Consider the following 13048-nt stretch of genomic DNA (forward strand, 5'->3'; position numbering starts at 1 on the left):
GCGCCGTCGCCCCCCCCCCCCCCCCTACTCCTCCATGGAGGGTGGGCAAACAGCTGGTCTCAACACCATGGCGTTCCCCGGAATGGAAAGGGAGGTCCCCGCTGCCCCCCGGGGCGGGACTGCTTTGAACTGGGGGGGGGTTTATATGTCTCCAGAACCTGCGGCACCTGTCCCGGGCTTCTGCTGTGGGGGGTGGGAGCCAGCCTGGCTCAAAAATAAAGTATTGAGGGGTTCCTTCAAGTGATGTGCTGGCTGCAGGTGGATGTGGCAAATCGTCCTTCTGGGCTTTCAAAATCTGCATGGGCTGTGGGGCAGTTTGCCTGGGCTGGGGGAGCACAGTGCAGCAGCCTGGATGGGCGTTGTGTGGAGCTTTGGGGTTGGTAACTGAGAGCAAAGCGGGCGCCTGCAGAGTGGGCACGAGCTCCAGCGTGGCTCATCTGCCCGTGAAACAGGTTTTGTGAGCGCAGTGGGCACCAACAGGTTCGTGCGCTCTGGCAGGATCAGCAAAGCTGGCATAAAAGGCAGCTTTTGGGTGACTGAATATTGGTGCTGGAGGGGTGTAAAAGCTGCCTGGTCCTTCCCTCTCCCTGCCTCGTGTCCTCACCAGGCCTGTTCGTGCATCTCTGCCGGTGGGCTGGCAGTGATGGGTGTTCTCCATTTGTATTCCTCCTAGGAAACACACTGGAGAAAAGCCTTTTGAATGTTCCAAATGCGGCAAATGTTATTTTAGAAAAGAGAATCTGCTGGAACACGAAGCCAGAAATTGCATGAACCGATCTGAGCAGGTATCTTCGGGAAGCTGCCACCAGTGGTCTGGAAAGCGAGTGCCATTTTGCAGAGGTGGAATTAGGGCATTTTTCCAGTCACAGTCCATGTCACACTCAGCTACTGAACAAAAACCCCTCATCACCACTGCGCGGCATGCGTACCACAGCCAGGACCCCTCCAAGTCCACTGCCAGTGAGGACAGCAGCAGCTTTTGTCTGATTTACCACACAACTCTCATTTTGTCTGTTGTTTTCAAGCATGTGAGGATATTCTTTGTACCGTAAAAGACCCAGATCGCTGTGGCTGAGGGTTAAACTTCACATCCAGGTCCCAGCACCTGAGTGCCAAACACTGGTCTGAGCTGTGGCCTTTGCGCTGGACTCTTGGTTCTGCAGAACCTGATGCCTCCCCCCTCTCTTGCAGGTGTTCACGTGTTCGGTCTGCCAGGAGGTGTTCAAGAGGCGAATGGAGCTGCGGCTGCACATGGTGTCGCACACGGGGGAGATGCCGTACAAGGTCAGCAGCGCCTGCCTTCGACGTCCCCACAAACGGCTGCTAGGTGCTGGGGCGAGCCTTTCTGTGTTGGGGCAGCCTGGCCCAGCCCTTCAGGGGAGCCGAGCGCACCAGCTTCCTTCCCTGGTCTGCGGCAGCCCCCTGAGGGTCATTCCCCTTCTTTGAGCCAGAATGTGCTCCAGGGAGGCACCAAAGCCAGGCGCTTTCTGGGGCCTTACCTTGGCTCTGTGTTCTGTGTCAGGACAGTGCTCCCCAGCCCTTTGTGCCAGCATGCCGCCGGTCCTCTTCTCACACCGAAATCACTCCCTGGGGGGATGCCTGGAAGCTGACCCTCCTCTCTTGTCTTTCAGTGCTCCTCCTGCGCCCAGCAGTTCATGCAGAAGAAGGACCTGCAGAGCCACATGATAAAGCTGCACGGCGCCCCAAAGCCCCACGCAGTAAGAGGAGCGGGTGGGATGCAGTGGGCTTTTGGGAGGGAATTATCCTGCGCTCAGGCCTGGCTGAGGGAATGCCATCCATTGTCCCGTCTGGCTCTGTTTACCAAGGCAGGCAGTTGGAGTTACAGAGCTGCTGGAAACATCCTTTTTTTTGGGTATAGGAGCAGCCCTTGTCATTTTTTTGGCTGATAGACTCAAGTAGTAACCAGCATTTTGCCTTTGTCAGCCTGCCTCAACCCATTAGGTGTCTGGGAGCTGGGGGTGCGGCTGCAGGGAGGACCCCAAAGCAGCAGCGGCAGGCGGAGGGACGGGCTGTGGGCTGTGGGCGGTGGGTGGGTCTGTTGCGGGCGTACGCTGCGTGGCCTGCCTGGGCGAGCTGCCTAACCCCGCGCTCTCCTGTGGCCTTGCAGTGCTCGACCTGCTCCAAGTGCTTTCTGTCTCGGACAGAGCTGCGCCTGCACGAGGCCTTCAAGCACCGGGGAGAGAAGCTGTTTGTCTGCGAGGAGTGTGGGCACAGGGCCTCCAGTCGCAACGGCCTGCAGATGCACATCAAGGCCAAGCACAGGTATGACGTGACCCGTGGCCTCCCCTGCCTCTCCTGCCTGCGCTTCCTCCGCCAAGGGCCCGCCTGGGTGGTGCTGGGGAGAGGAGTTGGCTGGAGGGCAGCAAGGACCCCCTTTCCGAGGTGCTGGGCTCAAACTTCTGCCAGAAACCTGGTGAGGGGCAAACCGGCATTCTGCTTTTCTCTCTTCCAAAGGCAGTGCAGACTGTCAGCACTTCCTCTGAGTGCGTGACTGTAGTAATACAGGCGATGACTGAAGCTCGTCAGCCTGGCTAATCCGTGTTCTTGAAGCAGCAATCATGCGCCAGCTTGCCATACTCGTCCTTAGCATTCTGTTTGCTGGGCTGGTTATAAGACCCAAGGGTTGGGAGGCATCAGCTCAGGAGCCTGTGGCTGCAGAATAGCATTTGTGGGCCTCCAAAATACTTTAGTTTGAGAAGAGTTGCAGTAGGAGTTAATTACAAGAACTTTGGGCAAGGAGCAGCAGCTAACCTGAGGGGCTGAAGCTGGCAAAGGCAGAGATGAAGGTAACGTTTCCCCTGCCCACAGGAACGAGCGGCCCTACGTTTGTGAGTTCTGCCACCACGCCTTCACGCAGAAAGCCAACCTCAACATGCACCTGCGCACGCACACCGGTGAGAAACCCTTCCAGTGCCACCTCTGCGGCAAGACCTTCAGGACACAAGGTATTCCCCGAGGCACGTGGCTGGGGGTGGTAGCGCAAAGCACTGTGCTCTGGCATGCAGGACCTCCAGAGAGCAGCTGTGCTGTGAAACCTGCTTTTTCCTGCCCGCTTCCACTGGGAAGGAAAGCCACACTCTTGTGAGCATGTGCTAATGCTGAGGAAGGCGCATTCCTCTTACCTCCATTACCCTCGCGGCACAAAAGAGAAAGAAGTTGAGTTTTCCCCAGTGGTGGTTGGCCTGGACCAGCAGGCTGCTGCTTTCCCTGCCTCTAAGCCCTTCTAACCAGCCAAACCTAACTGCACCGCGTGTCTGCGGGCTTCACTGCGGCGTGGCTCGTACCTGACCCCGAGACAGGGGGCACGTGCTGCACCGCTGACCCGCGACACTCTCCCTCTCCCCCCGTGAACGGCAGCAAGCTTGGACAAGCACAACCGGACCCACACTGGGGAGCGCCCCTTCAGCTGCGAGTTCTGTGATCAGCGCTTCACGGAGAAGGGGCCCCTGCTGAGGCACATCGCCAGCCGGCACCAGGAGGGGAGGCCCCACTTCTGCCAGATCTGTGGGAAAACATTCAAAGGTAACGGCCAGAGCGTTGGGCTTTCGCACGGCTCTTTAGAAACTGCCCGCCTTTCCCTGGTGCGGGTTGGCATTGCTGCGAGTGTGTACAACGCAGTGCCGCCGCCAACGGGCTCTCGCTTCCCTTCTCAGCTGTTGAACAGCTGCGCGTCCACGTCCGCCGGCACAAGGGTGTGAGGAAGTTTGAGTGCACCGAGTGCGGCTACAAGTTCACACGACAGGTGAGTCCTTCCCCGCTCCGGGGCCCCCCGCTGTGCTGGGGGAGCTGGCCCTCACCAGGCCCCTCATCCTGCCTCTTCCTTCCACAGGCTCACTTGAGGCGCCACATGGAGATTCATGACCGGGTGGAGAACTACAGCCCCCGGCAGCGGAAGCTGCGGAACCTGATCATTGAGGACGAGAAGGCCGTGGTGGTGGCGCTGCAGCCGCCGCCGGAGCTGGAGGTGGGCTCAGCAGAGGTGATCGTGGAATCCCTGTCGCGAGGCTCCCTGCCCGAGGAGATCCCCGTGCAGAGACTCTGCTCAAACGAGAACTTCTCTACGGCGGATGTGATCGAGCAATCGCTAATTATAACAACAACAATTCCCGAAGACTGTGAAACATAGCGGAACTGCCTGCGCATGTCCTTTCTACCAAAACACAATAAAGCATTAGGCTGGAGCCGCTCTGTGCCACGCTTGTTCTTTTCAAGTTGTGCATCCGCCCCTTCCCCTCCTTCCCGCAAAGCTCCCACCCCAGACTGCAGGGAAATGAAGTTATAATGGGGTCTTAAAGAAACAAATGTGAAACTACTCAGAAAGGCAACTTAAATGTACATACGCTGTATGAGGCAGGATGTGACTGACAACTCTGTGTGTGTAATACTATAAATTGCTTTCTAATGAGTTCTCGTTTGCGGCCGGAGGGACAGCTGGCACTCGCTGGCAGTTCTGCCTTTGGGTCTGAAAGCTCATGATTAGAGCTCACCTTTCCCAGGAGAGTGCGGCTCTGCCCCTTTCCTTAAAGGCTTGCTGACAGCATCGTCTCCTCCATTAAATTTGTGCCTTATTTCTACTTTGTTTTGTTAAGCTTCTGCCAATTGCCGTTTCTTTACCACATTAAAGGTGGGTATTACACGTACCTTTGCACCATTGAACAAATTTAACCGTACTTGAAACACATCATCCCAAGGAGCTGGACAACGCTCTAAGCTCCGGCTTTCAGGTGTGGAGATTTACATTGGTCTGAAATAACACGATCCGGTGCTGCTGTGACACTGAGAACTGTTTCCTGAGTATTCCCAGGGTGGGGGAAGATCACGAGGTGTACCCACACGCCCCACATCGCAGCCACTCACTTCCCTTTCCCTCTTTTACTCACCGGGAAGCAGAAAGTCTCCAGTTTAAACGTACCGCAGGCCTAGAACGAGAAATGTTGCAGTAAAAACTTAACTCCAGTAATCTTCCCCTCAAAGATGACAGAGAGATTTATGTCATGTGTTTTATTTAACTTGACTGCTGCAAGTAAATTTAAAAACAAACTATGAGAATAAAAATACATTATCTGTAAATGTAAAATGCCTTTGTTTCAAAGGATGGTATTTAAACTGTACTCGAAGATTCAGACACAATGAATTTTACAAAAAATAAATACTGTAACTGTTCAGCCGGTTGGGGAATTTGGGGGTGGCAGGTCCAGCAGCGAGCACTACAGTATGAGACACAGTGTGCGTGCTATTTATAGTTCGGCATAAATACTTCAGTCTGCAACGCGAGTTCAGCTGCGCAGCGCATACCGTCTCTCCCGGGTACGACACGGTGCCACGGGGATGGGCTGCTTCGGCAGGATGCGGCTGTGACTCCAAGAAATGAAGGAGCCGCCCCGAATCGCGGGCCCCCCGCGCATCCCCAAAAAAAGCCGGGCAAGCCCCCTCCGCTGGCGCATGATGGTTTCAAGGCACTGTCAAAGTTTCAGACTTGGAGAACAGCCCAGATTTCACGAGCGGCATTCCCCAGTTCCACAGCTGAGGAGTGTGGCATAAAACAGCATTCAAGGCAAACCAGAGTTCTTTAAAGCTGTGAAGACGCTTGATGTGGAGATGGGGCTCGGACACTACTCAAGCCAAGGGCAAGCCAGAAGGCGTGCAATCAAGCATACGGGCTTTCCACCTCTGAATTAGGTTTAAATTCAATTTGTTTTCCTATTGGTTAAAATAAAAGATGAAGCGAACGCATCCAGCCAACACTTCAGCCGTTGTCACACTTTACAGTTTTCCTGAAGGTGTGATGCTCGTTGCTGGGTGAGCCGTACCGCAGTTTTAGCTGTTTGTGTTTTCAAGAAACATTCCACGAGTAAACTGTACGCAGCTTCTCCTCAGCTAAGGTAGATGGAGGAACCACAGCCCAAGCTAGCGAGGTCACTTGGGCGAGTATAAAGGCAAATCTTACACAGGCTAAAAAAACCCACCAGCAAACCCCAAACAAAAAGAAGAAAAAAACCCTAAAATAACTACCTTTCAATCCGCAACACTCTCTCTAACTCCTACACCTTCACCAAAACACTTCAGTGGCATTTTCCCGGGAGCTCCTGCAAACCAGAGGCGCGACAGGCAGGAGGCCCCTCCAAAGGTCCGGTGGGATCCTTCACACAAGGCGATGCATCTGAACACAATTCTGCAGCAAAGGACCTCAGCACTGCCAGCAGTTCTGCAAACCTGCGGGGAATCTCCTGAGGAAGCTGCGCTCACCTTTCCCGGTAAGGTTTTTTTTTCTCTGAAATAATACAACACCGACTTAGCTCCTTCAAAATGGTAAAGAACTAAAACCTCACCTTGGTGCACGGGGCCTCTCTGCCCAACCCAGCACGTTGGCCGAGAGCTTGGCACTGGAGAACTGACAGCAAACAGCCCTCGCCACAAGAAGCAGCTTTTTTGGCCTATTTCAGCCCCGTGGCACCGGGAAGGGAGAGCGGCTCCTCCCCGAGGGCAGCAGCGGCAGCCCCAGGAGTCGCTCCTCGGGTGGCAAAGAGGGGCACCTGCTTCTCCCCTTCCCCTGGAAGGAGGGCGCAGCCGGGGCGATCAGAAATGAAAACAATCTAGCTGTGAGAATGTGACTGAAAGACAAAGAACGGTGTTTCTTCTTAGAAGGAAAAAGTGCTCTGCTTAGGAAGGGTTGGAAAACAAACACCCGCAAAAGTTTAAATGCTGCAACTTAAACCCCACCAAAATACAGGAGGAACTGAAGTTCAGAGAAAGGGAAAGGTGAAGCTGCGTAACTCAGCCTCGGTGAGCTCCCCGCTGCCGGACATCTGTTCCTTCCAAAGGCATGAATGGGAACCGAGGACCACGGTGACAGCGCAGCGAGGGACGTGTTCTCATAGGAACCTCTCACCCCTAACAGGGCGGGTGTCCCAGCTCTCGTGGGAAGGCCTTTCCCCCTCTAACCACGCAGAGGAAGATGTGCACAGGAGGTCTTCCTCCGAGGCACAGAACGGAGGGGCATCCAGACCACCGTCCTACCAGACAGACCCCTCCCGAAAGAGAAACTGAAGAAAGGAGTTTGGTGGCAACTGAAGCATTACGGGGTGAAGGAGCTCCCAGTGAAAGGCGTCTGACCAAAAGCCATAAGCTGCGATGCTGCGGTGACGTTCAATGCAATCGCTTTCCCCAGAGTTCACCTCTTGGGTCTCCTCTGCGGGCAGCGCAGTGCCTTCTCCTGCCCCAGAGAAGTGCCGGGGGACGCCGCAGCGGAGGCCTCGCTGTCTGCCGGCTGTGGTTCCGCAACAGCACGTCAAACATTCAGAGTTTTCACTCCCTCTGTGATCAGTACGTTTTTGTTTCCAAGCACCGGTTTGCCTCTGCCTTCTCTCAAAGCAACACTGGTTCTGGATAACAAACTCGTGTCGAGCCAGGGGAACAGTGCCTTCCCCTGCTAACGAAGCTCATTAAGGTTCTGGTTGTGAAGGTTTTGGCGCTGCCTGTTCAAGTTGATGGTGTTGTCCAGCGTGATGCCGTCATCCTCCTGCGTGGTTTCCGGCATGAACTGCCGGAATATGCTGACGCTGCCGTGCCAGAAGATGGGCTCGGGGAGTTGGCCCACCACGCTCCACGTTCGTGTCTCGGGGTCGTACGCCTCCAGGACATCCGAGAGCTCAAACGTGTTATCGTAACCACCGGAGACATAGAGCTTCCCGCCGAGCACGGCCACGCTGCCCCCGACGTGAACCTACAATTTAAAAATAAGCGTACACAACAATCAAAAAGGAGGGTTTTGCCCAATTAGGCGGACAATAAAGGTGTTGGGTACTGTCCTGCAACTGCTCGCTTGGACGGGACTCGGCGCCCACCAGCTGCTGACTCTGGCTCTGAACCAGCGCTGCCCAAACACTGGAGAAGACAGCGCTTTCTAGCTTTGCCCCGCGCTCGTGTGCTGGGCTGAACACCCGGCTACGCAACCACAGGCCAGGATTTTTCCTTCCAGGTGACTGTGGTATGCTTAAATGCACTCCATGTGCAAGGGGTTATAATCTAAAGAGCACCTGGTTTTCCAAAGGTAAATTAAGCCAATTTTTAATGCTGAAAGGCATCCAGTAGGTCGGTAAGCGTCCTACCTGAAGCATGGCGGGGATTTTATCCCATTCATTCTTCGCTGGATTGTAAACATCCACTTCAGCCGAGTCATCTCTGTGGGAGATAACACAAAATTACTCTTCTGCGTTCTAAAAACCTCCTGCCTTGTGAATCCCCCAGTTCAACAGCCTGAAATGCCGCCGTGAGCCCTTCTGCTCCAAAGCCATTTGGAGTATCCAAAGCCAGTATCGGAGACCAAAGGGTTCCTGTACAAAGGCGCAGGTCTCGATGCAGACCCAGCCTCCAGCGTGGGCTTCTCCGGTGCCAGAAGTGACATTCAGCCCCAGGAAACACCTGGACCTCCCTGCTGCACCCCTGCCCGCAAAGCGGGCTGGCACAGACATTGTGCACGTACCACATAGCAGTGCAGGAGCGCTCCCCTCATTCTCAGGGCCACTGACCTACAGCCCAAGAGCCTGAACGCCCCTTCTGAGCTTCTCTACAGGCAAAGCAGCGCGCTCTACACATTCTGGTGTGTGCAGAGTTTGAGGGTGCTTCCTAGGAGGGAAGGCAGGCAAGATGACCGGAGGCAGAGCAAGCTGACAGCAAACACTGTGTTCTGCCTCCCTAAATTGGTTGCTCCACCCGAGATGGTGGGGTGAGCTGCTCCAGACTGTGAGCCCCACTCCGAGTCCAGCACGCAGCTACACCACTGCTCAGTCAGAAATCGCTGTGCAATCCCAAGGGCTGTCTCAAATGTAGTATTTTTTTACATCTGCATCTATGGTAGGTGTGTTCACAGACTAACTTTCTGCAAGTCTGTATTTCACAGACCGATCTGGCTTTGGTGCCAAGTGCTTCAGGGTCTGGAAGAAAAATTACTGCTGTTCTGGAGAGGCTGAAACCCCTGTGCACTTCACAGTATCGGCATCGCTATGGCTCGAGTTTTTCACCAACGCCAAATTTAGGTGGGCCGGAGGAGTGCGAGAGACGAGCTGGCGGGGGCAGCGTAATCCCCCAAGGCTTCTCCCACCCGCTCCACTCGCAAGACAGGAGGGCGACAGCAACAGGTGAGGGACGTTTGCGACACAGAAACGCACCCGCTGACACAAGAATGCGAAGAGGACAAGGTCAGGGCAGCTGGAGAAGTGCTGTCAGTCACTCCAAGACAGTCCTGTTCCAGACAGATTCAAAAGGCGGCAAGGAATATTTGACTGTCTTTGTATCTACTGTGACATCGCACACTGCCATACGCTGTGCGTGTGACGAGGTATCGCTATTGATTGCTGCTGTGAATCTGAGCAGGGAAGGGAATGAAAATAAACGAGAAATCTCACCTACAACAGCAGTTGTCTGTTTAGCAAACCATTACCCCAGAAATCTGTCTGCTAAGCCTGCGGCGAAGCCGAGGGGTGTGCTGGGGGACCTTCTGGTCACACTCCGGACAAGCGTTCCCAAGGCACCCGTACAATCCACACTTTAAAACCAGTTTCTTTAGTTTGAGTTCCTTTTGCAACGTACCTGGGACTGAACTGACATTCACCTGAATGAAACAGCTTTAACCTAGGCACACGTGTCCTGGTTTGAGGTAAAACAGGACCAGTTTTGTTCAGTAACTTTACTTTTTAGCTGGGCCTCTTCTAACTACTGAAATCAACAGCATATTGTGCAGACACTGCTCGCTCCGAGTGATAGACCTGTGGTTGTAGCTGACGCCCAGGCGTGGCGTGCAGAGCGGCTCCTGCTCACACTTACTGCTATACCAGCCCAGGCCCGCTAACTCCGTTATTTGCCCCGTTGGCGGGTCGGAAGCGGAAAAGTGTAAAAGGGTCCCACCTGCGGGGAGGAGGAAGAGATAAGGAAGAGCCTCTCTGCACACCATTCCTAGTCCCACTAGAGGGGACCATCGGTCAGAAGCTTTAATCTGAGCTATTAAAACTAACCAAAAAATGAGTTTGCGACTTTTATTTGTGACCTATTCCTCTGTCCTCCAAACATCATCTTACAGCTTTATACAGAGCAGGAGTCCACGTGCAGCACGTGAAATGAGGGGAGAAAAACCTGACCCCAATAATCTCCTCGTTAACTCCTGCAGATGCACGTGATCAGAAATCCCGAAGTGTCAATCATCAGTATTTTAAAATGGATAAGAAAAACGTATAGAATTACTTGTGACAAGTAGCTGAACAGCTAGAACACCCCTGCCGGTGTTTACTGAAGGCAGGTGACCCAAAGCGCTACCTGCAAACAACTGCCAGGAACCAAGACGCTCAGCTGAACCCACATGAATCAAATAAAAGGTCTTGGGCAGAAGTTGCCGCTTTATGCAAAGCCAAGAGGAGATTAAAAAAAGAAAAACGTCTGGAGGCTATCACAGAAGTCTATGTTTGCTCAAAGTCAACACAACAAGATGAAATGCTTCAGCATTAGCATGCCTTTCAGTTTATTTTTAATTAAGTGGATAACCGAAGTATTTGCACCACCAGGACAGCTTCAGATGGGTAATTAAGTCCCAATTTGGAAAGGTGCTTAAAAATAGTGACCAATCATTTCATCTTCAGTGCTCTTATCTGCTGAGGCGGAGGATGTCCTCTCCTGTGCTACAGTTTAACGTTTTCTTGGAGCTTACTCACTTATTTTTAGCAACAAGGGGGGTTGGAACCAGAAGCCAAGAAAACCGAGAAGTCTATTTCCAAGCAGCACTGCTGACTTCAGCCAGATTTATACCTGGCCGTTCCCCAGCCCGTGGGTTTAGATTCAGACATTTCTACACAATTTTAAGCGTAGTTCTTTGAGGTCTAGCTACAACAGAAGTAAAGGAAAGAGGTGTGGCAGTTTACGGACCCACCTGCACCATCAGAGGAACCACTGCTGTGCTTTCCTACGACCACCCCCAAAATCCACACACCTTCCCAGGGAAACCCTGGGCTTGCCTGGTGGGGACGCGGGGAGGGAGGCGATGATCACCCCCATTACTCACCTTATGAAGTACATGAGGCCGTTGAGAGTGACGGTCTTTGGGGCGAAGGACCAGGGGGGCAGGTGGCCGCAGTTCACGAGGGACCAGAGGTCGCTGTCGGGGTCGTAGCACTGCATAACCATGGACTCTTTGCCTGCCAGGGAGCCTATGGCAAACAGCTTGCCGCGGCATGAGGTGGTGGAGCAGTTGTCCATGGGGTACAGCATGGGCTGCAGAGCCTCCCAGCTGTCCACCGAGTGGTCGTAACGCTCCGTGCTGTCAGAGGCGATCACGTACAGCAGCCCGTCCAGGACCGTGGAGCTGTGGTATTCTCTGGCTTTCAGCATGGGAGACACCTCCGTCCACTCGTTCACGCTGGAATTGTACCTCCAGACACAGTCGTACAGCCTCGACCCGTCCGATCCGCCTGCAGCACAGCACAGCACGTTTCAAAGTGTGGTTTCACAAAGGGAAATACTATGAGGCAATGGAGGAGAGGGCTTGGGTCCCGACCTGGGTCTTTGTTACGTCTTCCAGCTACACCCCCTTAATCCCCACACGCACCTTTCTGCTTCCCAGGGCTGTACATTACGAAAGTATTTCAGTACTGGGGGACCGCAGTAGTGTGCACTGCAAGGATTTTAACAGAAGTTTTGCACTGTTTCTTTCCCAGCAAGCCAGGGAGGGTTTCTCCCATCTTGTTCCTAGTCCGTACTCAGCCATGACTCAAAACGAGCCTCCCAGGTTTGACTACCTCCATCCTTCCAAATAACCGTTTTCTTTCTCATTTTGCAACCCCCGCTCCGTCGCTATCCAGAAGCTGCTGTGACGCAGTGGAGACGAACACCAGCGCCTGGCTGCCAAGGCAGCATTACCGCTGGCAGCATGGAAACCTTCCAACCCTCCCTGCTGCCCGTACTACGACACTGACACTAAGCAGAACAACTGAAGATCCCTGCCAGCAGCAGCCTTGCCGAAGAAAAGGGCTCTCGGCAGTATCGGTGCCCCCAGACCTACCTAGGATTGCTCCAGAAAGCTCCCAAGGGACATTAAGGGCATCCATACAGAGCTGCGTGGTAGCCCATCATTTTTACAACTCTGCCCTTAAAGCTGAGCCTTGTTTTCTGCTCATTGACTAGAGAATGAACAGCTTTCTGTTCACCTGCATTTGACCCGCCCTTCAAATCTTTGTCAGCGCGTCCTGCACACCCAGAGCAAGCTGTTCCGCAGCGCATGGTTTCCCAGGCCTTGGTTTGCTACGGCTGCCGCAGGGCTGCCACTCCAGCTACAGGGATGTAGTTCAAAGGAGGCATCTACATGCAGATTAACAGCCAAATTTACACATCTGTGTCACCTTGACAGAAGTAATTATAGCCCCAGTGGACTGTGATGAGGCAGGATTCGTGCTGGGGAAGGCACTGTGACTCACAGGCACTGGCTGGTTGAGGAACTGGGGGCTTTCTGACACACCTCGGCCTCGAGCACGCGCTTGGCTTGTGATTCATGGGGCTCTGACCCAAACACCTTCTTCGCAGCCAGAAATTCAAAACCCTCTCAAGTCATTCCTGTTCCCCAGAGTGAGCGATTAGAAAGTTCTACCAGTACAAGATCTGTGACTTCGGCCTGCGTGCTCGGGAACATTAGTCATGACAAAATAACTCCTGGATTGAGACCAGCTGCTAAATCCAGCACCGACTCCAGGAGTCCCTACGCCTGTCTTCAGGCTGCAGTCGTACTGAGCCCGAGCAGAGTTTCAGACTCTCTGCTACCCCGAGAAAAGCCAAGTCTCCCTGCCAGAAGCCATGTATTTTCATTGGAAACCTTAACACTGATGCTTTTGTGCCCCCAACACCTTACCGGTGACATAGATGTCGTTGCCCAGGGCAGCGACGCTGTAGCCCCCGCCCAGGTGCTCAGGGAACTCAGCCAGGTAGCGCCAGTGGCCAGTGCGCGGGTTGTAGCAGTCGACGGTGACGAGCTCGTCGCAGTCACGGTCGCAGC

General features: G+C 53.9%; 2 protein-coding genes across 2 annotated transcripts in view; one reads left to right on the plus strand and one right to left on the minus strand.

Annotated features, from left to right (window-relative positions):
• Window positions 1-4147, plus strand: part of LOC104285612 (taste receptor type 1 member 1-like) — an 11089-nt gene extending 6942 nt beyond the window's left edge. Inside the window, exons 7-15 of the mRNA XM_009884079.1 lie at window positions 453-480; window positions 674-785; window positions 1192-1284; window positions 1632-1718; window positions 2129-2283; window positions 2830-2966; window positions 3379-3543; window positions 3675-3763; window positions 3851-4147. Coding sequence (XP_009882381.1) covers window positions 453-480; window positions 674-785; window positions 1192-1284; window positions 1632-1718; window positions 2129-2283; window positions 2830-2966; window positions 3379-3543; window positions 3675-3763; window positions 3851-4147 — 1163 coding nt within the window. The remainder of the gene's footprint in view (window positions 1-452; window positions 481-673; window positions 786-1191; window positions 1285-1631; window positions 1719-2128; window positions 2284-2829; window positions 2967-3378; window positions 3544-3674; window positions 3764-3850) is intronic.
• Window positions 4148-7450: 3303 nt separating this feature from the next.
• KLHL21 (kelch-like family member 21) overlaps window positions 7451-13048 on the minus strand; it is a 9444-nt gene continuing 3846 nt past the window's right edge. The window contains exons 3-6 of the mRNA XM_009884080.1: window positions 12905-13048; window positions 11069-11474; window positions 8130-8202; window positions 7451-7744 (exon numbers count right to left, since the gene is read on the minus strand). Coding sequence (XP_009882382.1) covers window positions 7451-7744; window positions 8130-8202; window positions 11069-11474; window positions 12905-13048 — 917 coding nt within the window. The remainder of the gene's footprint in view (window positions 7745-8129; window positions 8203-11068; window positions 11475-12904) is intronic.

The sequence above is a fragment of the Charadrius vociferus genome, unplaced genomic scaffold (assembly GCF_000708025.1).
Source record: "Charadrius vociferus isolate BGI_N301 unplaced genomic scaffold, ASM70802v2 scaffold784, whole genome shotgun sequence".
In the NCBI taxonomy this organism is placed as follows: domain Eukaryota; kingdom Metazoa; phylum Chordata; class Aves; order Charadriiformes; family Charadriidae; genus Charadrius; species Charadrius vociferus.